The sequence below is a fragment of the Moschus berezovskii genome, chromosome 2, assembly GCF_049115385.1.
Source record: "Moschus berezovskii isolate FMDL1 chromosome 2, NW_MosBer_1.0, whole genome shotgun sequence".
Lineage (NCBI taxonomy): Eukaryota > Metazoa > Chordata > Mammalia > Artiodactyla > Moschidae > Moschus > Moschus berezovskii.
The window spans coordinates 5,417,576-5,443,997 of record NC_142461.1 but is presented as its reverse complement, the minus strand read 5'-3'; the positions used below and the strand labels follow the sequence as shown (position 1 = coordinate 5,443,997).

The 26,422-nt window shown below is 54.7% G+C and overlaps 2 protein-coding genes across 9 annotated transcripts in view; both read left to right on the top strand.

Annotated features, from left to right (window-relative positions):
* The first annotated feature begins 5,460 nt into the window (after window positions 1-5,460).
* Window positions 5,461-6,276, top strand: LOC129538085 (uncharacterized). The gene has a single exon (XM_055398054.2). The coding sequence runs from the start codon at window positions 5,461-5,463 to the stop codon at window positions 6,274-6,276; it is 816 nt and encodes a 271-aa protein (XP_055254029.1).
* An 11,635-nt stretch (window positions 6,277-17,911) lies between these two features.
* The window catches only part of HSPG2 (heparan sulfate proteoglycan 2), a 108,811-nt gene continuing 100,300 nt past the window's right edge, over window positions 17,912-26,422 (top strand). For 5 of the 8 annotated variants that reach the window (XM_088843390.1, XM_088843392.1, XM_088843386.1 and 2 more), the window contains exon 1: window positions 17,913-18,075. In XM_088843390.1, coding sequence (XP_088699516.1) covers window positions 18,010-18,075 — 66 coding nt within the window. In that variant the 5' untranslated portion in view covers window positions 17,913-18,009. Of the gene's footprint in view, window positions 18,076-26,422 lie in introns of all 8 variants that reach the window. The other 3 variants (XM_088843383.1, XM_088843384.1, XM_088843382.1) reach the window with 1 other exon arrangement.

Sequence of the window (26,422 nt, the reverse complement as noted above, 5' to 3'; positions counted from 1 at the left end):
TGGCAGTCTTGATTCCAGCTTGTGCTTCTTCCAGCCCAGTGTTCTTCATGATGTACTCTGCATATAAGTTAAATAAGCAGGGTGACAATATGCAGCCTTGACTGACTCCTTTTCCTATTTGGAACCAGTCTGTTGTTCCCTGTCCAGTTCTAACTGTTGCTTCTTGACCTGCATACAGATTTCTCAGGAGGCAGGTCAGGTGGTCTGGTATTCCCATCCCTTTAAGAATTTTCCACAGCTTGTTGTGATCCACACAGTCAAAGGCTTTGGCGTAGTCAATAAAGCAGAAGTACGTGTTTTCTGGAACTCTCTTGCTTTTTCTATGATCCAACAGATGTTGACAATTTGATCTCTGGTTCCTCTGCCTTTTCTAAATCCAGCTTGAACATCTGGAATTTCACAGTTCACATATTGTTGAAGCCTGGCTGGGAAAATTTTGAGCATTACTTTACTAGAGTGTGAGATGAGCACAATTGTGTGGTAGTTTGAACATTCTTTGGCATTGCCTTTCTTTGGGATTGGAATGAAATTTGACCTTTTCCAGTCTTGTGGCCACTGATGAGTTTTCCAAATTTGCTGGCATGTTGAGCGCAGCACTTTTGGAAAAAGACAACTTAGCAGCTGAACAACAACAACAGCACCAGTGTAAGCTTATACATGACCGTCACCCCCGTCCCCTCTTAGAGGGAATCTCCCAGGGCTCATAAAGATGAGATTCCTGTCCACTCCCAGGGTGGCTGCTTCACCTTGAAAACCCTGAGGTGGCTTGTCAAGAGGGCAGTTCTTGCAGTCTGGGGCTCCTGCCAAGCCACACCTGCCCCAGCGCTCCTGAGCTCAGATCTGTCCTGGCTTGCACCTGCCACACGTGGGCCTGGGGAAATGCTGTTCTGGCGGTTGGTGAGCAGAGCGCTGGTATCTTTGAGGGCGTTAGGGGATGAGGCAGGGTTGTGACTCATCATGCTTGGGTGGATGGAAGACTAAAGCTGGGAGAGGGCCAGCGCCCAGCCCAGGAGAGATTTTCAGCCCTGTGGGTGTGTTGGCTGGAAGCCAGATAAAGGCTCAGGTGAGTCACTGTGTTCAGGGTTGCCAGAAACTGGGAGATATGTCCTTCAGGCAGGGTGGGACAGTGGCAATAGAGCCCTGGCTCTTGCTTCTAGCTGCTCCCCTGGACTGAGGTGGACTCACACGTATGTATGGCCTCCTCCGGGTCTGTGGTGCCTCCTCCTTGCCAAGTGCCCGAAATAACAAGCAGACACTCCTCCCACCATCTGAGGGGAGGGGGCAGAGGGGGAACTCTCGGTGACAGGTGAGGGGTTAATAAGCCACCTATGCAGTGACGGGGCAGGGTCCTATGGTCTCTGTAGAAGGGGGCTGTTCCTTCCACTCTTGGGGAGTCCAGGGAAAGGGGATGCCTTTGAACTCTTTGAACGTGCGGTGGGAGAAGGACCTCCGATGGTCTTGGTGGGATCCAGAGGAGAGAGGGTCGGGATGCAGGGAGGGGCAGTCAGGTGAGAGAGGACGGAGTGGGAGGGGCAGGGGCTTGTGAAAAGTTCATGATTTGCGGTCATTTTGCCAATGCAGCTAAGGAGCCAAGGCTGGAGATGGCCCAGATGGGGCAAAGGAAGGGGCCACTGTGGCTAGAGACGGTGCAGGGAGGGGCAGGATATTCTGAGACCCTGGCATCCATCCTGTAGTGCTAGGGAGGGAGAGGCAGCTGGTCTTGGCTGGGGGGTGGACGTTGGAGGCTCACTGAGAGACAGGGCCAAGCTTCCCTCCAGCCTGGGTCTTCGGGCTGGACCCCTCCCAACACCTCTCAGTTCTCAGGGTCACTTACCGAGTCCTCACTGAGTGAGTGGGTAGCCCACCCTCTTCCTAGTTTAGTGCTCAAAACTGTCAGCTTTGGGATTCAAACATTGGGTCTTGATTCTGGCTGCTGGGTGAGCTTGGGTAAGTCTATTGCTCTCTCTGAGCCTCAAGGACATCATCTGGAAAGCAAAACACCTAACTCCCAGGGGTTCTACGAGGATTAAACAAGAGGGCAGATGCAATGACCGGGGATCCGACAATATCAGGTTCGTTGGAACACACTGAGTGCTCTACCACGTCAATTTCTCAGGGGTGGATCTGGGCAGGAGGTGGGGTGGGCAGCTCCCGTCCCCTCGCTTCTTGTGTCCCTGGGCTTGGAGTCAGCTGGACCCCTGCCGGCCAAGCCTGACTCCAGGCTGGACCCTGAGAGCCCAGGATCTGAGGACAGAACCACCCCTCCCCTCATGGGGAAGGGGGCTTTTCGTCTGCTCAGCCCCATCCTGGCCTACCAGCCTCCCCAGCTCTCCACTGTGGCCCCCAGGGGACCTCAGGATCCCCTGGAGTTCAGGGAGGCCAGAGGCGGACATTCCTGATCTTATGGGACCCAGCCTGGCTTTCTGAGAAGATGGGGGAATGGCACATTCCTCCTGAAATAATTGTCCTGGAGCTATTTCCAGAGGCTCTTAGTGCCCAGGCCAGAAATGGCCAGTGATCTCGGCGCCTGGGTACCTTCAGGACAAATACGCAGAGGCCCAGCCCGTTTGCTGGCCGTCTGCTCGCCTGCCCGGCCCCCGGCTCAGGACAGGACCAGATCTGGCTGAGGCCCCACAAGGAAACGGTTGCCATTGCTTCTCTGGCCCACTGAGTTTCCCTACACCCCTCTTCCTCCTACTTGGGGGCCCCTCTGAGCCCTGCTCCCAGCTCCCTGTTGCAGTGGCTATAACCACTCCACCCCAGAGCAAAAGGCCCTTCACTCTCAGAGGTTATGAGACAGTGCCTGTCCCAGGGAGTCTTCTGTGTGTATGTGCTTTGCGATCTTGCAGCTAAACACAAATGGGAGAACGTTCTCCAGAACAATTTGCCTGCGCTCTTCAAACCTATTCATGTCATAAAAGACCAAGACTGAGGGACTTCCAGGCTGAAGGAAACCAAAGAGATCTGAAAACTAAAGTCAATGTCTGATCACATACTGGCTTCTGGACTGGGGACATAGCTGCCCTAGAGACCATTGGAGAAAATAATTGGTAAATTGTGGACTGTGTATTAGCTAATAGCTCTGTATCAATGTTAATTATCCTGGATATGTTGTATAACTGGATACATTTTGATAACTGGATACATAAGAAGGTGTCCTTGTTCTCCCAGGAGATACAGGCTGAAGTCTTCAAGAGTAAAGGCTGCTGTTGTCTGCAACTGACTCTCAAAATAATAATAATCCGTGTGTGTGTGTGTGTGTGTGGTGCTAAATGTGACAAAAATTAATAATTAGTAGATTGGAATGAAGAGTCTATGGGACTTCGTTATCTTGTAAGTTTTCATTAAGTGAATATTTTGAATGTTTTTCAAAATAGAAAGTAAAAGCGAATTTTCATTACTTGCAGGAAGGAAACGATGGGGAAACACCAGGAGCTCTCAAAGGGGGATCTTGTTGATGCATCCAACAGATATGTATAAGATGCCCCTTATGGACCAGGGAGGGCAAGTCACAGGCGCTCTGAAAGGAGTCCTTAGGCTGTAGCCCACTGCATAGTAGGGACTCAACTCAGAATGGCTGACTGTGTGAAGACCAGGCTAGAAGGGAGAAAAGCAAGTGCTGCCACGCCCTGGGTCACTCAGAGGGACAGCTCTTTAGGGAGACTCAGCACATGTTTGCTGACCCAACGAGAAAGGAAAATTGATGCTGACCACAGCCAACCAGAGTTATATCAGGCCCGGCAAAGAACTCCCTGACTCTCAGCATAATTAAGCGCTAGAAAAACAACAGGGGACACTGGAAAATGTCCACCCCAGCCTCACTTTAAAAATAGGGCCCATCTGTCCTGGTGAGCTTGACACAGCGCTAGCTCTAGGGCAGGAGCCTGAGCAGGTTGACCCCGGAGGCCCTCCTTGTTCCAGGGTTCTGTGATTCTATGACATGGCCAGGAGTCCGGAATGGCGGCATCAGGGTATTCCCCGGTGAAGAGCAGGAGGAGGGCTAAGTCATCTACCTTCTGAAGGTAGAGGCAGCCGGGGAGAGGGCCCAGTCTGCCCAGGAGGGAGGGCCCATGGGGGCAGCCCGCTGGCATCTCCCCTATATATCTGGAGGACGAGCTGGGGTGGGGCTCGACCAGGGATGGAAGGAGCGAGAGTCTGGGCATTCCACACGATTCAGACCCAAAGGACAAGGGCAGCTGAGGGGCCATGGGCTGGGAGAGGAGCAGGCAGCTGTTTCCTGGGTGGGACAGGCTCAAATACTGCTCCGTTCTCACCAGGCAGAAGTGAAAAATTAGCATCAAGCTGGAAGTAGTGGGGGACAGAAATTAGAGCCTTCCTTCTGGTAAGGGGGGAGTACTGGGGGCCTGGGGGACAAAGGGAATGGGGTTGGGGCTCCCGCCACCTGGTCAGGCACTGGTCCCTGTGACGTGTCCACTTTCAGACCGGGAGGAACCCCAAGAACCCTTCTTTTGTGGGGTGGATGAGACCATCTCCCTTCATCAGAGGAGACCAGGACCAAATACTGTGCTCTGGAAACTTCCGTCTCACAAGCCCCACGGTAGACTTACAGCGTCTCCTTGCCCCTCCCCTTGGGGTTCGTGAAGTCAAGATCAACTTAGTCACAGGGTTAGCAAGCACCCCTCCCCATCCGGCTTTCCCCACCGGTGCCCCTACCCAACAGGCGAGATGAGAGCTCCTCCTCAACAGGCTGCTGGTGAGGATAGTCACCCCACAACACGGCACTGTCCTTCAGCCGTCATCAGATGCACTCACGATAGTACCTTGGCCCCACCACTCACAAGCTACGTGATCTGAGGCAAGTCACATCAGCCCTCTGAGCCTCAGTTTCCCCCATCTGTCAGATAAGAATAGAATAATAACTGCCTCCTGGATTTGTAGTTAAGACTTATAAGTAAGGTACGAGCAAAGGACTGGCAAAGAAAAAGCGCAAGTATCGCATCGCTTCTAAGACATACTGTTCAGTTTCAGGGTGTGTGGTGTAGTGGGTGATTAACTGTCTGTTGTTCCTCCAAAGAACGTGTGTCCCGGTGCCTCAAATTTCACCATCAGAGATTTAGTCCTTTGACTCTGTGGTCTTCTGGAGGCCCTGCTTAAAAGGTGACTGGGAATTTCAGAATGTGCGCTACAGGGAAAGGAAAAAGGAGGCTGCCCCACTTTTTCCAGGGGGTCCTCTGGCTTCCGTTGTTCTCAGGGTCTTGCCTTCCTCCGCATCTCTTGCCGTCTGTGCTTTCTGAAGAACACGGGGCCTGCTTTCCCATTTGAAAAATCCCTGGGCCTGGGAGGAAGATGGGGAGAGGAACACCTGGAAAGCCCAGGGGGAGGTGACCGGGAGCCGAGGAGAGCTGACCCAGCTCTCTCCCCACCAGGCCCAGGGAACCAGCCTCTAGGTGGGATTTCAGCAGTGCTGTACTACGAAGCTTCGTCCGCCTGACCAGGACAATGTCTGGACACCAAGTGAGCCGTCCCAGCACTGGCAGCCGCAATGTGTCCTTCATGACCCAGACTCCAGGCTGGCCCCACGGCCCCAGCACGACCGGGGCGAGCAACCTCAAGCACTCTCGGACCCCGAGCGGCTCCGAGGACAGCAGCAACCCTTCGGAGCCCACCAACAGCCCGGGCTCCCCCAAAGTGCCATTGAGGAGAATCTGCACGGGCCGGCCCTACAACTCCAAGTGCGTGGAGACAAGCCACCTGGTGAAGGGCCCCAAGGTGGCCAGAAAGCCCACGTGTCGCGACAACCCCCACTGCCTGCTCTGTACAGATCGTCCCTCCGGTCCCTCTAACCCCACCTTCCTGGATCAGCTCATCAAAGGCATCAGCTACCTCGACAGATCCACCAATGCCTTCTACAGCAACTACCCTAAGTCCCTGAGCCTGCCGAGGCTTGCAGCCAACTACCTGGAATGCATCCAGCGGGACCACCTGGACCACGCCTCCCCCCGCAGTAACTGCAACCACAGCAGCAGAGCAGCCGCCTTCGACTACCCCTGCGGCAGCACCTGCGTGGTGCCGTCCAGCAGGGCTGTCAACGCTGTGCAGTATGTGGGTAACTCTGCCAACACGAGCTGCTTTCGCGGGTTTCAGAGCCGGAACCTCACTCCCATCCTGCCCCAGAGGCCGGGGATAAAGCTGCCTGAGCTCCCTCTGTTTGGCAATGGGATATTTTCCTTAGGTCGCCTGCCCAAGTTCTGGGAAGCAATCCGCTCAGGCTGCAGAGCCCCCGAGCCCATCTCTAAGCCCTCCAGCTGGTGGTGACATCGACACCAACCACGAAGATGGCACATGTCTATCCGGTTGCGGTTGCGGAAAATAAATTATGGCACAATGCTCCTTCCAAGCCTCCATTGGGGTGGGGGAAGCCATTTAGATGGAGGGGGGATATACACTTGAGGACCTACAAGGTTGGGAAGGTCAAGGTGAATGGGTGAAGGTGGCAGGTGGTAGGGCAGTGGTGGAAACCACCTACGCTAGGTGGAGAGGGGGATACCTCATCTAAACCGAGCTCTCAAACAGGTGGTTGCCTTTTCAAGAGAACCCAGGAATCTGGTTTTCTATATGTTAGCAACAGATTTGAAAATATCATGGTGCTGGAATTTACCTGGTGGTCCAGTGGTTAAGGGGCTTCCCTGATAGCTCCGTTGGTAAAGAATTCATTCACCTGCAATGCACGAGACCCCAGTTCAATTCCTGGGTCGGGAAGATCCCCTGGAGAAGGGATAGGCTACCCACTCCAGTATTCTTGGGCTTCCCTGGTAGCTCAGCTGGTAAAGAATCTGCCTGCAATATAGGAGATCTGGGTTCAATCCCTGGGTTGGGAAGATCCCCTGGAGAAGGGAACACCTACACACTCCATTATTCTGACCTGGAGAATCCCATCGACTCTATAGTCCATGGGGTCATAAAGAGTTGGACACGACTGAGTGACTTTCACCAGTGGTTAAGATTCCGCGCTTCCATTGCAGAGGACACAGATTCGATCCCTAACTGGGGAACTAAGATCCTATATGCCGTGTGGCACGGCCGAAACAAAACAAAACAAAAACAAAAATATAGTGTTCTGAGGGCTGAACAAGAGCGTTCGCAGGCTGAATGTGTGAGGCCCACAGATCCGAGTTTGGGATCTCTAATTCATATCTTGAATAAATCACTTGAAGTGAGACTAGGAAGCTTCCTAGCCTTGGCTGAGGCTGTTCATTCCCAACCACTATTCACCTTTTTTTTTTTTCTTTAAAGGATTGTTGCTACTGCTGCTGCTGCTGCTGCTAAGTCACTTCAGTCGTGTCCGACTCTGTGTGACCCCATAGACGGCAGCCAACCAGGCTCCCCCGTCCCTGGGATTCTCCAGGCAAGAACACTGGAGTGGGTTGCCATTTCCTTCTCCAATGTGTGAAAGTGAAAAGCGAAAGTGAAGTCACTCAGTCGTGTCCGACTAGTAGCGACCCCATGGACTGCAGCCTACCAGACTCCTCTGTCCATGCGATTTTCTAGGCAAGAGTACTGGAGTGATTCCCTATTCATATTCTTTTTCTTTCAGGATTGTTATTGGTTTTAGCACAGCTCCATGTGAGCAGGAAGGTAGAAGTAGTGATGATAAGACAAGACGATGATAGCAAGCCCTCGTAGGATACTCACAATGTGGCAGGTGCTATTCTAAGTGCTTTTTGTATTTTTGTTCTTTTATGCCTTTTTTTTTAACTGAGGCATGTGGATGAGAAACCTTAGTTCCCTGACCCGAGCTAACATCTGTGCCCCTTGCCGTGGAAGCATGGAGTCTTGACCACTGGACAGCCAGAGAAGCCTCTATTTTTGTTCTTTTAAAGATGAGGTTTTAACGACCAGAGTCCAGAGTGAGTGTAGAGAAACCCTTGATGGTGAATGTGAGATGCACTGGAACAGGCAACCAGGGACGGTTGCAGGTGAATGGATGGACCTTCCTCGGATACTCTGCAGAGAGCGGTCTGTCCTGGCCAGTAAGGGCTGGAAGGGTCAGAATGAGGTAGTCCCAAATTTCTTGGTGGCACTGTCTGGGAAAACATTCTCTGGGCCACTGAGGGCTCCAAACCTTCAGAGACTCAACTGATTTGGGTGCTGAAGAATCAGGCACCACAAGGCACCCAGTTATTCACCATCTTCCTGTGTAAAGAACTCTAGAGACTGGATTCCACACTTTTTGCCACCCCCCTGCCCTGAGACCTTGGAGACATCACCAGGCTTCTGTTTCCCTTCTGTAACATGAGTGGGGTTGTTCTGATGGTCTCTAAGGGACATTAGACTTAGGTATTTCTGAGTCTTTCCTCCTAGTCCCAAGCCAGGCCTGGAGCTTCCCGAGCTGAGAATTGAGGGTGCCTCCACCCGAGAATTCAGGCTTCCTCAGTCTTGACCATCTTTCCAGGCTGCCCAGGGGCTGTTCAGGCCCCATTTCTTTGTGGTTTTGAATTTCAGGCCCAGTCCCTTCTTGCAGGAATTGAGGGCCAATAAAAGCAACTCAGAATATGGAGTGGGCTAACCTTGAAATAATGCAGAACCCAGAGATCGACCAGATTCCATGGCTCTTAGAGGAGGTGCTGGCTGTGGCCGAGGCCTGTGGCCAGGCAGAGAAGGCGGCAAGTGTGAATCTCCATGAGGTTGACACAGTGGTCCCAGGGCAGAGGAAGCAAGGAGGCACCGAACCCCTAGCCCATTGACTTCACCTCCACTTTTGCTCCATCTCTGGAGGACCGGGAAGATCCTCCTGGGCTCCAAAGCTCAGCAGGGCAGCCCCTTTCCTCTGCTCTTGTACCCCTTTTCTCCCCAGGAAAAAGACTTTGGCCTTTGTCTGGTGGGTTCACAGGCCTCCAGTGACCCACTCCCCAGGTTTACATTCACAGGAATACAGCTCATTGGGTTCCATTTTGTTCCAGCTCAAGAGATAGTTCTAATGTTCTCAAACCATTTCTCTGGCCACTCAAAGGCATCCCCTTCTTGCTCTAAGCCCATATTTGCCTAAGAGTCACTTCTGATTCTCCCAGAGATGCCCACCTTCAACACTGTCCAATTTCACCTTATCAGATTATAACGCCTTTGCCCAGGACACTGCTCTTGGGGTCTCCAGTATCTAGCCGAGTTCTGGCTTACAAGTGGGCCTCAGTTGTTTTATTGATGTGGATTACAAGGCCTCGTAATTGAAAAGGCATTGGAAAAGACCCTAATGCTGGGAAAGACTGAGGGCGGGAGGAGAAGGGGCGACAGAGGATGAGGTGGTTGGGCGGCATCACCGACTCACTGGACATGAGTTTGAGTAAGCTCCAGGAGTTGGTGATGGACAGGGAGACCTGGCGTGCTGCAGTCCATGGGGTCGCAAAGAGTCGGACACGACTGAGCGACTGACCTGAAACTGAAAACCTTAACTAGTATTACTTTCAGAATAACGACAGTGTCCCTCATATAATTAATGTTCAATGACTGATCATATTAATCGTGACCGCCAACATTTATTAAGCTCTTCATATATTCCAGGCATCCTTTTAAGTGCTCTGTGTGTATTAACTCAATCAGCTCATGGGTCCTTCAAGGAAGAGTTGTCCCTATTGTATAGATAAGGAAGCCGAGGCACAGGGTGGTCAGGTACAAATGGCTATGACGAAGGTGGTTACAGTCACAGAACACAGGGGCTCTTCAAAAGATGATCAACGCTTGCAGTATGGAGTACTGTGTGCCAAGCAGGCACTCAATAATAATGTTAGGTTGGCCACAAAATTCATTCAGGTTTTTTCCCGTTAACATCTGACAGAAAAAACCAGACTAACTTTGTGTCCAATCCAGTAATTATCTTCAGGATTACAACATCTTGCAAGAACGAGGTGCTCTGCAAATGTATACGGTGGGAGATCAATGAACGAGATGTCAGTGCAGAGCATGGCACACAGCAGGTGCTCAAGTTTGGAGGGTCAGGGTTGGATGGCACCCAAAAGGGACAGGGTCTCTGTGCTGGCCTTACTGTTACTCCGGGTAGAAACTCAGTACGCAGGATTCCATCCCAGCAGTCGCTCAGCCCAAGTCCGGAGAAAACAAGGCTGTTAGTTAGAGAAGGCCCTCTGCTCTGTGCGGTCAAGCAGAGGCCACAGAGAGTCCCCCAGGTCCACTGTTCAAGCCGTGCCTCTGTAGGAGCCATGTAAACAGGAAGCCGCATACCAGCTACAGAACAGCACAGGAGCCTGCTGTGCTGTCCGGTTTGTGTACAGAGCAGCGCAAGTGTCCCCGAGGCTGAGGGTGGCCCAGGGAAGCTCTTCACACCTACGGATGTATGTCGCTATCATTGAGCAGCCACACTGTGTGTCAGACACACTGCCAAGGCCTAAAACAGACTCACAGAACTCTTCCTTGAGAGCCTAGGTTAGTACCCATTTGACAGAGGGGGAAAGTAAGGCTCAGAGAAAGTGACATGCCCAAACCCCAGCAACTGGTAAGTGGTAGAGCTGGGATTCCACCCCAGGGCTCAGCCCCTCAACATAATGCCCTTTCCAACCAAAGTACAGTTTCTTTCTTAGTATTTATTGAACACATTCCAGGAGAAAGAGGGGGAAATCATAGCCTTCAGAGTATGTAGAAATTTAGACAAAGCAACGATGGTATTTAACCCCGGAGGTTTGGGCTGCTCCCAGCACCAGTGTTCTGAACAGGGGAGCATTCACCTGAAACTTGCTCTTCCCAGGAAATAGTAAAGGGAGAAATTTCCTGAAAGCCCACCTGTGGTCTCAATTGCCTAATCCACTGGTCCCTGCATCCTTTGGTAACACCGAGTATAGTTGCATGATATTAGAGTTCCTTTTGTTTATTTAAAACAATCCAATGTGGCCCTTTTCAAGCAGATCATTTGATAGAACGATGAGATGCTTCTAGAAAATAAATGCATTGTGTTACCACGATGCGTGTTGGAGAGACACACTCATCCTACTCCTAACCCTCACCCCACCCTTATCTTTCCTCATCTCTGAAGCTAACCCTCTAAGCCTTGGCCCACCCCACCCCTCATTCCTGAGGCCTGCTTTATCCCTCCCTATCTCTTCTGTCTGAGCACGACTGCCACTTGCTCTACAGAGGAAATAGGAGGGGGCCACACCTTCCCCACCAGTTGCATCCACATGGCCCTTTTTTAAGTTGAAATATGGGGAGAGGCAGAGACTCCGATGTATGTTCTGCCCGAGTTGGTACCACCATTTTTGGCAAACTCTTTTAACAGCCTCCTGGGCCCCTCCCAACAAGGCAGGAATTTCTCATGAACAATTGAACAAAGCCGGGAACTCAGGGAGAAGGCACAGGACATTCCAAAAGGATTTCTCTCAAGCTCCAAAAGACAACATGTGGGAACACTGCAGAAGGCGCAGAGCCCAGCAAAGAGAAGCATGAAAGGGACGGAAAATCTGCCCAGTAGGAAGGGCAGTGCGGGCTGGAGGAAGGAACAAGGGGCCGGGGGTCAGAGGCCTGAGTGGGAGGCCGGCCTCTGCCGCTCGTGACCCTGCGGAGGTTACCCCACCTCTCTGGCCTCAGATCTGGGGTCCGTAAGCTCCTGAAGGAACTGCAAAAAGTAAACCCACGAACGTGTACGTATCTGCTCACAGCAGCGCTCTATGAATCACAGAGACCTGGTGTTGCTGTGTGTGTCAGTCGCTCAGTCGTGTCCGACTCTTGGTGACCCCATGGACTGCAGCCCACCAGGCTCCTCTGGTCATAAAATTCTCCAGGCAAGAATACTGGAGTGGGTTGCCATTTCCTTCTCCAGGGGATCTTCCTGATCCAGGAATCAAACCCGGGTCTTCTGCTTTGCAGGCAGATTCTTTACCATCTGAGCTACCAGGGGAGCCCTACAGAGACCTAGAGACAGCCCAAATATCCCATGATAGGATAGGGTTAACGAATGATGGTGTGGTGAAGAGACAAGATGTCAAATAATTATTAGAAATATTATGTGCAAAGTCAGTTCAGAGTCGCTGGCCCACAAATTACTAACAATTACCATCTGCGATGAAGAGTTTGTACCAGATTGTAAATCTGTGTGCCGCTTCCAAAACGGACCAAGTATTCCAAGAAAAAAATAGCGTCAGCTGAGCTAAACAAAGTGCTTAACTGACAGAGTCTATTTACACTCTGATCAAGCTTCTTATCTTGTCTCAGACTGGTGATACTCAGTTTGGGGACTGGCACCGGTCCACAGAGCCATTTTTAAGTAGCCCTGGTCTTGACTGACACATTGAACTGTGTTTAATGAAAATGTTAAGTGAGAAAAGCAAGACCGGAAGTCTTCAGCATATGCCGATCACAGGGGGTGAAAATGCCCATATGTGAAGTGACAAAGGGAGAAAAATGAACATTTATGGAGTTCCAACTTCCAGCCCCCGCAGAGACATCTAGAGCCGAAGCAGGGGCGCGTGGGCAGGAATGTGAGGGGGTGTATGGAGGCCATAGGAATTCCAGCCTGGCTGGAGGGGTGTGGGGGCTCCAGGGACAAATTCAAATTAAAGAGACCATTTATGGTCATATCAGGAGCCAGACTCTGGGGCAGTATCTGCAAGACGTGTTCTGAGAAACACCCGTCTTGCAAGATGTTGAAAGGTTTTTCCAAAAAGCACGCGGGTTCCATTCTCAAATATGTTGAGGAATGCTGAGTTAAGCAGAGTTGGACCGGAGATTTTCTGGAGGCCTGCTCAGAAACTTTCCTGTGTTGGGGTCCCTGGGGTGGCCACGGTGCAGGAAAGAGAACAGCGTTCCCAAACTTCTTGACCAGGGAACCCCCTTTCCAAAGAGCATCTCAGAGGGCCAGTGATCCATGTGGTACAGCGTGGGAACCCTCCTCTGGGCCTGGGCCCCAGGGTGGAAGCTTAGCAAACAAAGCAACTGACAGTGATGAAGGGTGGTGGGGAAATACAAGGAGGGAGAAAGACAGGGTCAAACCCAAAGTCATTTTTCAGAAGCCTCACACTTCTGCCTGGGCAGAGCTGAGAACAACCCAGGGGGAAGCAGAAATGGGAACAGTTCAGAATGCAGGTTCTAGAGTCAGCTAGACACAGACGCGAATCCTGGCTCCATCCTGTACTGTGAGACTCAGGCAAGCTGCTCCATCCCTGGGGCCTCAGTTTCCTTGACTGAAAAGAGCGGTAATAAAATACACTCACTTGCCTACTGCCTGGGACTGTGATTCAGTCAGATTCAAGGCTGGTCAGACTGTGAAGGGAGTTGATCTTTGCCCTGAGCACAACCAGAAAGGGGACGTTTACTCCTTGTGCCGTGCTTGAACCAACTTGTTCTTTCATTCAGGTGAACGTTTTCAAGGGCCAACTCAGCCAGGCACTGTTCCCTTCACAGGGGACACAGTTGGGAACAAGGTGGAGACCAGATAGCCACGCTCTCTGCCTTCCTTATGTCTGTCTCTTCCCTCTTCAAATTAGACGGTCTTCCAAGTGATCGCAGTTGTCAAAAATGTTAAGAAGAAGAAGCGTAGGGGAGGGAGGTTGTGGGAAACCAGAGCGATCTAGTCTGGGAGGTTGGGGAGGCTTCTATGGTGGCATGAGGTGTGAGCTGAACCCTAAAAGAAAGTTAAAAGACAAGGAGAGAGCGAGCAGCAGGGTGAAAGGGGGCGGGCTTTGGGTGAGAGTCGCACTCAAGGAGGAGAAGGAAGGACACGTGCAAAGACCACAGTGGGGAGGCAAGTGGCTGGACGGCGGGCCTGGAATGCGTCTTCCCGCCTTGCAAGCGCCCCCCGTCTCCACGATCTCTCACCGCCTGCTCAGAACCGTGTCCTCCCCGTCGTCTTCTCCTCGCCACACCGCCTCCTTGTCCCCTCCTCCATCCTCACCCCCTTTCACACCCATTTCCAGTCCCACATTCGCACCCAAGTGCGCATCCTTACCCTGCCGGCCTCTGCTTTCTGACGCGGGCTTGGAACACTTGTGCGTAGTAGATGCTTACTTTCACTGCTGAATGAAAGGCGCCACCACTAGACCATACGGTGCCTTTGGTCATGCTCTCAAAAGGTACCCCCTCTGGGCAGATCTAGCACCGCAACAGGCCTCCCTTGGCTGCATACGCTTGGTCAGTGAACAACCCACCCCACGGTCCATGGCAGCCCTGAATGAATACAGGAATACAGGAGGAGTGAGAAGCTCTGAGGCAGAGAAAAGATTTGGAGTGGAAGAAGCCAGGGGAAGCTGAGTCCTATTGGTTTTGTAGTGGCAGTCGGATGACCCATGAAGTCTGTACTCCCCCATCAGACTCGAGATCCTAGATCAGACTCCTGTTTTTCAGAAGCTCAAATTGTTTGGCTGCTCTTGCCTCTCCAGATTCTGGTAGTCTATCCTTATCTAAGGAACTTTCTGTGAGACTTGAGTCGTTTCCGTCCCAGAGAGTGTGGCCAGTGCCCAGAGTTATGAGTACATACACAGGGCGATTATAGGTGCCTCCCTGGCTCAACTAGCGTCTGCAAGGCCTTGCCTTTGCTCTTCTTCTAAGCCATATGAGGAGATAGCCAGACTGTAGACAAAGCAACTTGAGAACATTTACTAAAGATACCAAGGACAGCAAAAATAAAACAGAGCCAGCCAAATCCTTTAGTGGGAAGGAGAGGATGCAGAATAAATAGGGGGATGACCAATCCTCCGGTAGGCGGAGTTAGCCTGGAACTTTCTCGACAGGCCATGTTTCCTGCCCTCCACGTCAGCCCCCTTCCTGCCAGTCTAGTCAGCTTTACCATCTCTTTCCCCGGACTCTTTTAGGAAGCAAGACTTATAGCTGAGATTTAGTCCTGACTGCACATCTACAAAGAGTTACTTGTTCTCCTTTTCCTTTGCTTATGAGCAAATCACCCAAGAAGCCAAGGCTCTGGGACTTAAAGGGCCCGAGGTAGGGAACGGAGACTGAGGCAGCTCACAAAACGGGATTTGTCACGGATGCTGACCCTCCACGGACCAGGGAAGGCCTTGGAAAAATCCTGACACTGAGACTGGCCACCTGCCAGCTCTGAAGTCATTGGAGTTTTGTAGCCTTCCTCATCAGACAGGGAGTTCCCAACTGCAAGGCTGGACTCCCCCATCAGACTTCAGAAGTCCTTGGGGGCAGAGGTACATCTGACCTTCAGACTGAGAGCAACGCTGGGTGCAGAGACTGCGCCTCCATCAGATTGGAGCACCCTGAGGGCAGAGTCATGTCTCCCTCTTCAGATTGGGAGTTCCCCCAGAAACAGCAGTACGAGAAATGGTTACTGCTTATTTAGGGCTTACCATGTGCCACAAACTGGTTTTTTAAAAATATTTAATTTTATTATTTATTTGGCTGCCCTGGGTCTTAGACGTGGCACGTGGGGTCTTACTGATGTCACGTGGAGCCATCTTTTCGTTGCAGTGCACTGACTCTCTAGTGGTGATGCACAGGTTTGGTTGCCCTGCAGCATGGGGGATCCTTGTTCCTCGACCAGGGATGGAACCCACATCCCCTGCACTGGAAGGCAAATTCTTAGCCACTGGACCACCAGGCAAGTCCCAGGAAACAGTTCTTTTTAAAAAACAAATATATTAATTCATTGGAATCCTCATAACGGCACTGTGACTGAGGTCTTAACATTATTCGCCTTGTCCAAATGATGGATTGGAGTCATGGAAAGGTTGAAAAATTTGTTCAAAGCAGCACAGCAAGGCGGTAAAGATAGGATTCTCCATCAGACTGAGAACAACCCGAGGACAGGAACGTATCTCCCCTTTTCCCTTCAGCAGATTAGCGGTTCACCAAGCGCCAAGATCTGGAGAAGGAAATGGCAACCCACTCCAGTAACCTTGCCTGGAGAATTCCATGGACAGAGGAGCCTGGCAGGCTACAGTCTATGGGGTGGCAAAGAGTCAGACACGACTGAGCGACTCACACACACACACGCACACAAGCAGCAAGATCAGGGATCCCTCCTCTACCTTCCTATCTGGAGCAGAAACACTTTTTTCAGAGCTGTGTCTGGCATCTGGGTTAGGGCCAGGGAGTTGGCCAGGCCACTGTGGATGTCCTGTCTGCTCCTTTCAGCTCCGAGCTGGTCTCCTGGATACACCCCGCAGGGTGGAGCAGAACTTCGTCTTTTGGAGATGGGCATTTATCTATGTTGGCAGGGAGAATGCCAATATTTTCTCAATTCCCCAGGTGCCAATCAGGATGTCAGTGTTTTTTCATCTCCTGGATGGAAGGCTGGAAGCCTGCAGGCCCCTATCACAGGGAACACGCCTTCCGGAGCCAGGCCTGGTGCCACCCAGTGAGCTGGACATTTCCTTCTGTCCACGACTCACCTCGATCCTGGCTGCAAACCCAGCCACGAGTCTCTGGAACCTAGCAACTCATAGGAAACAATGGAAACTTCAGGTTTATTCTCCTCCCTCTATCATTACTCAAAATGTTTTCCTCTGTGTGACACACACACACACACTCACACATCCCAGTTTTCTCTCCACCCATCAGCCTGGGCTGCCCTGGAAATTTTCAGGCAGAGGAGCCCACGGCCTTGGGAGGCCTGGTGTCAGGGCCATGTGTGCTGTCTGTGGGTCTGTGGCATCAGGGACTGCTGTCAGTCCCAAGCATCTGTGATTGGGGCTTAGGCAGTGTCTGTTTGTGTCTGGGCCTGGGTTGGTGTGTGTCTGGCACCAGGGCTATGATTTATGTGAATCAAAGTTGATCTGTGAGTGACAGGAAAATGGTGTGTCAGGGGAAACTCAGTTTCATATAGAGTCCTGTGTAAGGCACTGTGGCTAGTGTGTGAGAAAGTGTAAAAAATGCCGGTGCTGTGCACCTGATGCGCAGAACTGACTCACTGGAAAGACCCCGATGCTGGGCAAGACTGAAGGCGGGAGGAGACAGGGACGACAGAGGGTGAGATGGCTGGATGGCATCGCCGACTCGATGGACATGAGTTTGAGCAAGCTCCGGGAGTTGGTGATGAACAGGGAGGCCTGGCGTGCTGCAGTCCATGGGGTCGCAAAGAGTCGGACACGACTGAGTGACTGAACTGAACTGAGCATGTGAGAAATGTTGGTCTGTAGGTGAACTGTAAGACCTTGAGGGGACCCTGAGCGTGAAGACGGCATCTATCTTCCTATACTGGGATTCACGCGTGTGCGTGTGTGAAAATGTGACTGTGAACGCGAGCGACTGAGTGTGACTTGTGTCCAGTGCATCACCTGGAGAGGTGCGGCTTTCCAGGGGAGAAGAGGGTCTTTTGAGTCGGTGAGGACTGTTAGTGCCTGAAAGTTGGGTGACGCAGGTGAGCGTGAGCAAGCGTTCACGGACGAGCGCGTTAGTGTGTGAAGCTGTGAGTGTGCAGGTGACCTCGGGAGGCCACGTTAGCTCGAGCGTGTGTGACCCGTGTAGGAAGGGCACTGGGGTGAGCGCGTGCCTTTCTGGAAGGTCCTGGAGAGGTCCTGGAGAGTCACATCTGCGGAGTACGAAAGACCATGAGAGCAGATGGATGTGGGGGTCCCAGGGTCGGTGGGGGCGTGCGCGAGAGGTGTGCGCGTGGAGGGAGGGCGATCCCGCGCGCAGGGCGCCGGCCCCGGTCCGATCCCTGACTCCAGGCCGGGTTTGGCGGGGAGCCGGGCTAGGCTGCAGCCCGCGCCGAGTAGTGGGGGGGGCCTGGGGGCCCAGACAAAGGCCGGGTTTGGCTGCGCGGCGGGCAGGGGAGAGAGGAGCCCTGAACCCGGGGGCGGTCAGGGGCGGGGCCTCGTCCCGGGGCGGGGCCTCCGGGGCGGGGCCTCGTCTCGGGGGCGGGGCCTGGTCCGGGGCGAGGGCCCTGGCCCCGAGGGCGGAGCTTCGTTCAGGGGGCGTGGCCTAGCCCCGGGGGCGGGGCGGGGCGGCCGCAGGGGCGGGGCTGCCGCGGGAGGGGTCGGGGAGGCTGGAGCTGGCCGCGCTGTCCCGGAGTCTCGGCAGGCTGGCGAGCAGGCGGCTGCGGGCGGGCGCCGAACGAGTGATCGAGCTAGTGGAGCGGGCCGGGCCATGGGGCGGCGGGCGGCGGGCGCGCTGCTGCTGGCGCTGCTGCTGCTGCACGGGCTGCTGCTCGCGGTGAGTGTGCGGGGCGGAGAGGCGGGAGGCGCCCCGGGCCCGGCTTGCCGCGCCCGCCAACTTGGCGGGGGCGCCGAGGCTGCGCGGCTAGGGACTCTGGCCCAGGACGGCGGCGCCCGCCCGGGACCCCGGGCTGGCACAGACCACCGCCACCCTCCTCCGTGGCGCTCTCCCGAAGGGCCACCCTAGGCACCCGGCAAGGGTCCGGGGGCGGGACCGACCTTCGTGGGAGTCCAGTGGGTCGCCCGGCCACGTTGCCGAGTCTCGGAGTCGCTCTAGGCATGGCCCGGCCTTGCTATTCCTGGGCGGGGGGGTGGGGGGGGCTGCCGGGGAGGTGGGCAGGCTGAGGAACTTGGAGCAGGTTGGGAACTTGGCTGGGCGAGGACACACCTTTCTGTGCCAACTTGGAACAGGGGCACTCAGTGGTGATGGGGACTGTCCATCCTCACAGGAACTTTTTTTTTCTCTTACCACGACGTCTGTCCCCTTGGGGAGCTGGTCACCAGGCAGGCTCAAGTAAAGAACCAGTCTGGACAAAACTGAGTCTTCAGTGGAACACCCACAGGCCCAGGAGTACCACAGTTCAGGGATTTGAATCAATCTCTGCTCTTCACTGAGCAACAACTGTGAGACCTCCGGGCAAGCTGCTAACCTCTCTGAGATCAGCCCACATGCCTAAGGGGAACTCAATACAGGGCCCCAGAGTGCAGGACTGGGTGGAGTAGGTGCAGAAATGCTTGTTGCTGGGCCAGTTTGTGGTGGACAGTCAGTGGATCTGTCTCCCCAGCTTTCTTCCCAGATCTTTGAGGTGCAGGGGAGGCCTGCTCCTATAGCCCCTTCCCCTGTTCTGAACTCGGATGGGCCCAGGCCGAGGGAGAGAGGACACTTGGCCTGGAGCGGCTCTCAGGACCCAGTGACCCTGAGAAGGGCAGGGCGGGGTCATTGGGCGGGGAGCTGGTGGCCGAGGTGGTTGAGGACACATGTGGGGAGCTGGGCCTGAGTGGGGAACCCATAGAGCCCACCCAGCCTTTTTCAGGTGGTCCCTGAGCCAAGCCTGTTCCCTGTTCTCAGAGCCAAGAGAGGGACTTTTCTAAGCTGGCCCATGTTCATCCAGCGACTGACTCCCTGTCCCCACCTTGCTGGCTTCCTCTCACCTCTGCCCTCCTGAGTCACTCATTAACCCCCACCCCAAACCTGACCCCTCACCTCTCCAGTCCCACCCCACCCCCAGCACCTCTCCTCCCCTATCCCCATCCCGGCATCTTCCTTAATTTTCTGTCTCAGCCTCTCACCCCCAAACATCCATCAGGGCCCATCCAGTGGCTCCCCAGTCCTGACCTGAGGTTGCACCTCCCAACACTGACCTTTACTTTTCCAAAAAAGTAGGCACCAGCCTAGCACAAGGAATGTTCCTTTTCTGACCCTTGCCTAACTCTGCCCCCTGATCAGCGGTGTTCTGCTGTGACAGGAGTGGGGCTGGCGGGGGTGGGGGCGGGGAGGAGCTGTTTGCTGTGAGGGGCAGGGATTCCCACAGAAATTCACGGATTGCAGCCGGTCCTCATTCACTTGTTCATTCACCGTGTCTTCTTTAAGCATTTAAACATTGGAACATCTTCTTTAAACATTCCGTGACAGGGAGCGGGAGCTCAGGGTTCATTCATTCTGAGATTCTTGCTCAGCACCTCCTGTGCACCAGTGCCTCGTAAACTGGGAGTTTATGGGTGAGCAAAACAGGCGCTCTCTGCACGTCCCCAGAACTGAGACCGGTGAACAGGCAGCTCTCTGATCCTGTGAGATTACAGGCTCCTCCGCAGCCACACAGAAATCTTCACGGTCCCACCCAAGGTTGGGGGTCGAAGGACTTCAAAGAGCTTGGCCTCTGGAGTCTTATGATGGACTCAAGTTTGAATCTCACCTCTGCCACTTCCTAGTTGTGTGATCTGGGACAAGTTCTCTCTGAGCCTCAGTGTCCATATCTGTTAAATGGGGACAAGAAGTCTGTTGTAAGTTTAAAGCAACGGCAGGTTCCTAGCCCTGTTCTCTAGGCAGCCTTGGGCTTCTCCTTGTCTCCTGCCCTTTATCTCTCCCGGCGCCTTTCAGCTCTTGTCTGCAAGCCCATAGTGAGTGGGTGAGGGTAGGACACAGGGGGAGGGGGAGGTGGTCCTTAAGGAGCTCAGGACCTCACTGCGGGCAGGAGACAGAGGAAGCAGTGGTCTGTGATTAAGCATGGGAGTAATTTCAGTTCAGAGCAGTAGGGGAGTCTTGCTGGGGGAGGGGGCCAGGCCCCGGTGACTCAGGGCCTGCCTTGGCCTGCTGACCCCCTTCCTTCCTCCCGGGGCCTTAGCCTTTCCTTTCTTGGGGCCAGCCGTGCCAAGAGACTGGATTCTTGAGGGTGATTGTGGTGTTTTCCAGCGCTCAGGAGGGAAGTCTCTGAGATACCTGTTTCCTGCCTCTGCTGGGTTGGAGGAGCCTCCCCCGCCCTCAGGGCCCAAGTTACCTCAACCCTCCCCTTGACAAAACCGGCTGCCCTGTCCTCCCCCACTTGCTCCAGATCTGCCACCAGGAGGGGCTTGTGAGTGTGCCCTGGAGATTTCCAGAGCACGTCTGTCTGCAGAGGGAGACGGAGGCTGGTGTGGGAGGCAGAGATGGACGCCCCCCTACCTCACACGTCCCAGGCTGAGCTCCTGGTGTCTGGGGCATCCTGGCCCCCGACTGGCTCAGCCCGGGCCTGTTTGCACGCTGAGCGCAGGCAAGTTGGGATCTGCGGGCCTGAGGCCGGCCTGGGAGACAGATGGAAGGAAGGTGGCAGGAGGTGACTGGGTTTAGGGTTTGTGGCGGTGGGGAAGGTGGTCTGGGGGTTATTACCAGGCCAGACGAAATCACACGGATATTGCTCGTATCTGTCCACACCCGCTGCCATCCGCCAGGCACGAAGTTTCTCAACAGACCATCGCACGCTGTCCCCTCGGTCAGGACCTCCCTGCACTCCCCACATTGCTCACATCAGAACCCAGCTCCTGACTTAATCTGGCCCCCACAGCCCTACAGATCTGGCCCCCACCTGCACCCCTCGCCACTGCCGCTCGACTCTCTCCTCCTGCCCGCTTTGCCCTGGCTCGCTCCCTCCAACCGCACCAGTCTCTGTTTCTGGACCATGCCAGACACACTCCCACCTTAGGGCCTTTGCATCTGCTGTTCCTTCTGCCTAGAATGCTTGTCCTGCAGGTATCTCTGTGGCCCTGTGCCTCGCATCTCTCCAGTCCCTGATGACCCTGCCCTCTTCCTCTGCTCTGTTTCTGCTTGTCACCATCTGATGTGTATTTATTTACCTGTTTACCTTCCCCGCTCCTCCCGGGTTAATCTTCAAAGGAGCAGAGCCTTCTGTGCTTTTGTTCACTGCTGCTGTATCCTTAACGCCTGGCCGGTAGTAAATACACAGTAAATACATCTGTTGAATGAATTAAGCTGGAGCTACTAGTACAGCCTCCATTTTCTAAACAGAGAAGATTGAGGCAGAGAGAGAGATTGTGTAACTTGCTCCGCCACGGACACACTACTCTACTCGGTGGCCCCACAAGCCAGGCTTTGAAACCACATGCCCTGCCTGCGTCCTTGCTTGATAAAACTGTCATCGCTGATGTTGATAAAAGGACTCAGATCCCAGGTGGTGTGGGGGCTTCCTCGGGCAAGGAAGAACGGGGTCTGGCTTGGGGATAGAGGCACTCAGGATGGATGTGCCGGAGTGTCCCCGGGGCCTCCTGGGGACATCTGTCCTGGTGGGATTGAGAAAGACTTCACTCTAGGACAGTCATTTGTGAGCTTACCTGTGTATTCGTAGGTTTGTTAATTAATTTCCCCACCAGTAGTCCCTGAGACCCTACAGTTGAATTAAGCCCGAGGCCTTAAGGCCTCGAGTGGGTCAGGCTGGGCCCTTCCCTGTGTGGAAAGTGAGGGGGAGAATGGCTCAGCACCCTGCGTGGAGCTCTCACTGGATTCCCCTGGCTGTTCCCTGGGGGGCCTGCAGAGGCCTCAGGGCTGCCTGGCCTTGGGAGGGGAGGGAGGGTGAGGGGCCGCCCAAGATGTGGAAAGATCTGGAGCGATGATTCAGAAGCCACTTGGAGGCCAAGCATGTGGGTTCTGGACCCTCAGACCACTGTGGGGAGGGAAGAACTGATTGCCTGCGCTGGCCGGTTGCCCCCGACCCCAGCCCACTCGCAGCCATGAGGGCTCAGGCTGGAGGTGGAGGGGGCAAACGTGTCCCCGTCCCCAACAGCCTCCCAGGGATCTATGGAGCCCACTGCCTTTGCTCCCGGGGCCCGCCCTGGCCTTCCCTTCATCTCCCTCCCGCCAGGAAGCAGGAGGTTGGGATGAGGGTCCTGGCCCTGTGGGAATGTTGCCCAAAGCCTGGTCTTGGCCCCTGCAGCCCCCTCCTGCTCCTAGGGCCTGGCTGGGGCTAGCGCCCAGAGCTGGCTGACTGAAACCCAGAAGAATGTGTGGAACTCGCTTCGCGGGGAGCCGCCAGCTTCGCTGCCCAGCCTGGTGGCGTCAGGTCCATGTCAATAGCGGCCTTGAGCAGGGAGTGGCTCGTGGCTGCTAGGGGTGGCCGAGCCAGGGGCACCGTCATGAAAGTCCTGGGAACAAGGCGGCTCTTTGAGGCCAGGCCGTGTGGGCCTTCGAGTCGCAACCGCCCCTAGAACCCAGCCTCCCTCCTTTCCCTGATGCCCACCTGTGCCAGAGCTGCAGGGATCCCCAGATCACCCCGGGCTGGGGGGACCCGTGACATCATGAGAGGTCCTGAGGACCAGCTCCCGGCCACCTTCTGGAGCCCTGTCCCTGAGCCACGGGGGAGGGCACCCCGTTTCTCTGTGGCGCTGGATTTCCGGGGGTGTCTGGCAGTCTATGTTGATCAATGAATGGACACTGACGTATGCAATTCAGTATTCTGTAACCTGACACCCCTAAGTGTCAGACTCAAAATTCACTGAACAGATATCTATGGAGCATCTTCTAAGTACCTGACCCTGCACCTGCCGAGGTTGCGGCAAAGAGTGAGTCCAGGTCTCTCCCCTCGAGTAACTTGCGTTGTAGCGAGTGCAGGGAGACAGACAGTAACTATGCGGCAGGTGGCGAGGTGTTTGGCAGAGAAAATACAGCAGGGGAGAGGACAGACAGTGGTCTGCAGCTGAGGCTGTGATTCTGAAGGTATCTAGGGAAAGGGGGGTGGTGATCACAAAGGCCCGGAGGTGTGCTGGGCATGTCTGCACAAAACACTGAGGGGCTTCCCAGGTGGCGCCTGCCAGTTCAGGAGACAGGAAACACAGGTTCGATCCCTGGGTCAGGAAGATTCCTTGGAGGCAGGCATGGCAACCCACTGCAGTATTCTTGCCTGGAGAATCCCGTGGACAGAGGAGCCTGGAGGGCCACAGTCCATAGGGTTGCAAAGAGTCGGACAGGACTGATCGACTGTGCACACATGCACGTGGCTGAAGCAGCATGAGTGATGGTTGGTGGGCAGGTCGGCCACCGGGAGGGCTCTGGAGCTGCTTCTGGGAGAGATGAGGCGTCCCTCTGGCTGCTGTGTAAAGACAGCGTGGGCATCAAGGTCAAAAGCAGGGAGGCCATGACCCAGCCCTTCAATGATGCCTTTCGGCGATGGGAGCTTGTACCAGGGAGGTGGGAAGAAGGGGTTGAATCCTGAGTGTATTTTGACATAGGATCGACAGGATTTGCTGATGGACTGGGCTTGGGGCGGGGGGAACAGAAAGAGAGGCCTTGGATGTCTCCGTAAGTTTTGGCTTGAGCATCGGAAAGATGGAGCTGCCACTAACCGAGCTGAGAGGACTCCAGCAGGAGCAGGCTCGGGAGGAGGGCGGAGACCAGCAGGAGATGGAGGGGACCGTGGGGGTGGGGACAGTGTTGGACTCGCAGCTAGGGCATCTCCCTGCCCCCGCTCCCGGTTGGAGCCTTTGCATTGGCCTGTAGGGGCAGGAGTGGGGTTCTTGCTGAAGGAAGCTACAGACACTGATCCTTGGGAACCCCCCAGCCTAAGTTCAGAGCTTGTATATTTACGAGTTTAATTAGATTTCCCGGTCTTCCCCACCTGGAATGGAGGCGCCATGAGGGCAGGCACTGTTTTGCTCACTGCAGTTTGCTGGTGTTGGGCTGCGGGGCGATAGTCGGTGGACAGTTATCAAGTGAGTAAATGAACGGCCTTGAAGAAGCCAGCAGGCCAAGAAGACCTAAGCTCCTCGCTAGGCTTGGGAAGGGGCTGCTTCTGGTCCCTGGATGCAGGAGGGCTCTTCTTCCCAGCTGCTGCTCTCAGCTGAGACTTGAAAACATGTAGGACAAGCCAGAGTGCCCACCTGGCCATCCTCCCTCGTCTGTGCCCTTGCTGGACTCAGAGCCCCTTTCTCTGGGCGACGTGGTCAAGGGAAATGTGTGGGCTCAGGGCGTCCCGCCTTCGAGTCTTGGCTCACCCCCACCTGGCTGTGTGACCTTGGGCAGGTTCCTTCATCTCTCTGAGCCTCAGGTCAGAAATAAGGATCACAGTGTCTGTTTCCCAGGTGCACATGAGACCAAACGGATGCCTACCTGGAACGCGCGGGTGTTTGACAGTTGGTGGCTGTTTTATTAGCCCAGTTCCTGCTGAGAGCACAGCCGGAGTGCTATTTGACTCGGAGTTGCCAGTGCCCAGCCTGACACACCCCCTCCTGATCACAGCTACTGCCATCTCCTGACCCAGGGCCTGCTCTGGGCTTGTTGAATGAATGACCAGGCTAAGGGGTCAACCCTGCTCCCTCTGTCGTTCTCAGTCTGTGAGCCCCGGATGTAGCTGCATCTCATCGGTCACCAGCCCCCTCTTCCCCCACTGAGGCCCCAGCTGCAGGACAGAGTTCACCCTGATTGCTCCTTCCTGGAGGGGAGAAGGGTGGGGGCACGCCCCAGGGAGTGGCCTGGGAAAGGCTGGAGCCTGTGGACGCCTTGTCCCCTTCACAGATGTGTGCAGTTGGTGGGCTCTGAGCGTCAGGAGGTGGGGCCAAGTGGCTCCCATGGGTGCAGAAAGGATATTCCTGAATCTTAATGGGAATGGTGGAGGGGGGGCTCCATCTCCCACGCCCCACCCCCACCCCCACCCAGACCCACCGGAGGGGGTAGGACCTTGCCCAGGGAGCCCTGGGGAATCCTGTAGCAGATCCGTTGCCAGGGTGGTTGGGGTTGCACAACTTTAAATCTGGCTCCACTGGCCTCTCGGAAATGGTAGGACTAAAGGAAAGCTCTCCCCGCCTCCCTGAGCCTTTAGCCTTGGGCTGCTGGGTAGAGACCTGCCCCTTCTATGCTGGAGGGGGTCGGGGGGGCACGTCCAGGTGTTTCATTTTTTACCATTGGCATCTTTTCCCCATTCCAGGCTGTGGGGGTGGGGAGACAGGCTGGGGCTGGGCAGGGGCCGGGGGGCACTTGAGAGGCAGCCTAATATGACCCCGCAGATGCTCTCCTGGGGTGGGGCTGGGAATTCCCAGCTGCCTCTGGCCCCTTCCCAGCCCACCTCCGAGTGCCTGCCCCTACCTCTCTGTCCCCCGCCTCCCCAAACTCGCCCCCGAAGAGCCGGCCTTGTCTTCCCGCCCCCGCTCCACCACCCCAGTTGACTCATCCATCTCCTTGTTTGGCATTTCCAGTTTTCAAATAGTTGGGAACTGGGATCATATCTCTTCTTGGATCCCTCGCTGGGCTGGATGCTCTCAAATTCTGGCCCCATAAATCACAGCCCCAGTGGCCTCTGTCACTTAACAGCTCTTCTTCCCCTGCTGCCGTTTGCCATCCTATAACCCTTCGGTCAGAGGAACAGAGATCAGTGATTTCCTGAAGACAGACCAGTCTCTGTGCCCTGGGACTTCCAGGGTGCCCTCCCCAGGGACTTCAGTCACCCAGGTCATCAGCCAGCGCACCTTCTAATTAAAGTCACCACCCTCTCTTAGCCAAGCCCGGGCTGTCTCCGACATTATCCTATATAATCCAATCCTCACAGCAGTTTTTAATCTTTTTCTAAAGTTTATCTGGCTGTGCTGTGTCTTACTTGCAGCGTGCAGGATCTAGTTCCCCAACCAGGGATCAAACCGCGGCCTCCTAAATTGGGAGTATGGAGTCTTACCCACTGGACTGCCAGGGTAGTCCCCTCGCAGTGATGTTAGCATTATTATCTCCATTTTGCAGAAGGGAAGGTTGAGGCACCAAGAGGGGGCAGGGCTGGCCCAAGTCATTCCTTCAGTACATGGCCCAGCTGGGAACAGAGCCCATGTGGTGTGACTCCAGACTTGTTGCCCCTTCCCGAGTGGGTCTGGCCTGTTCTGGG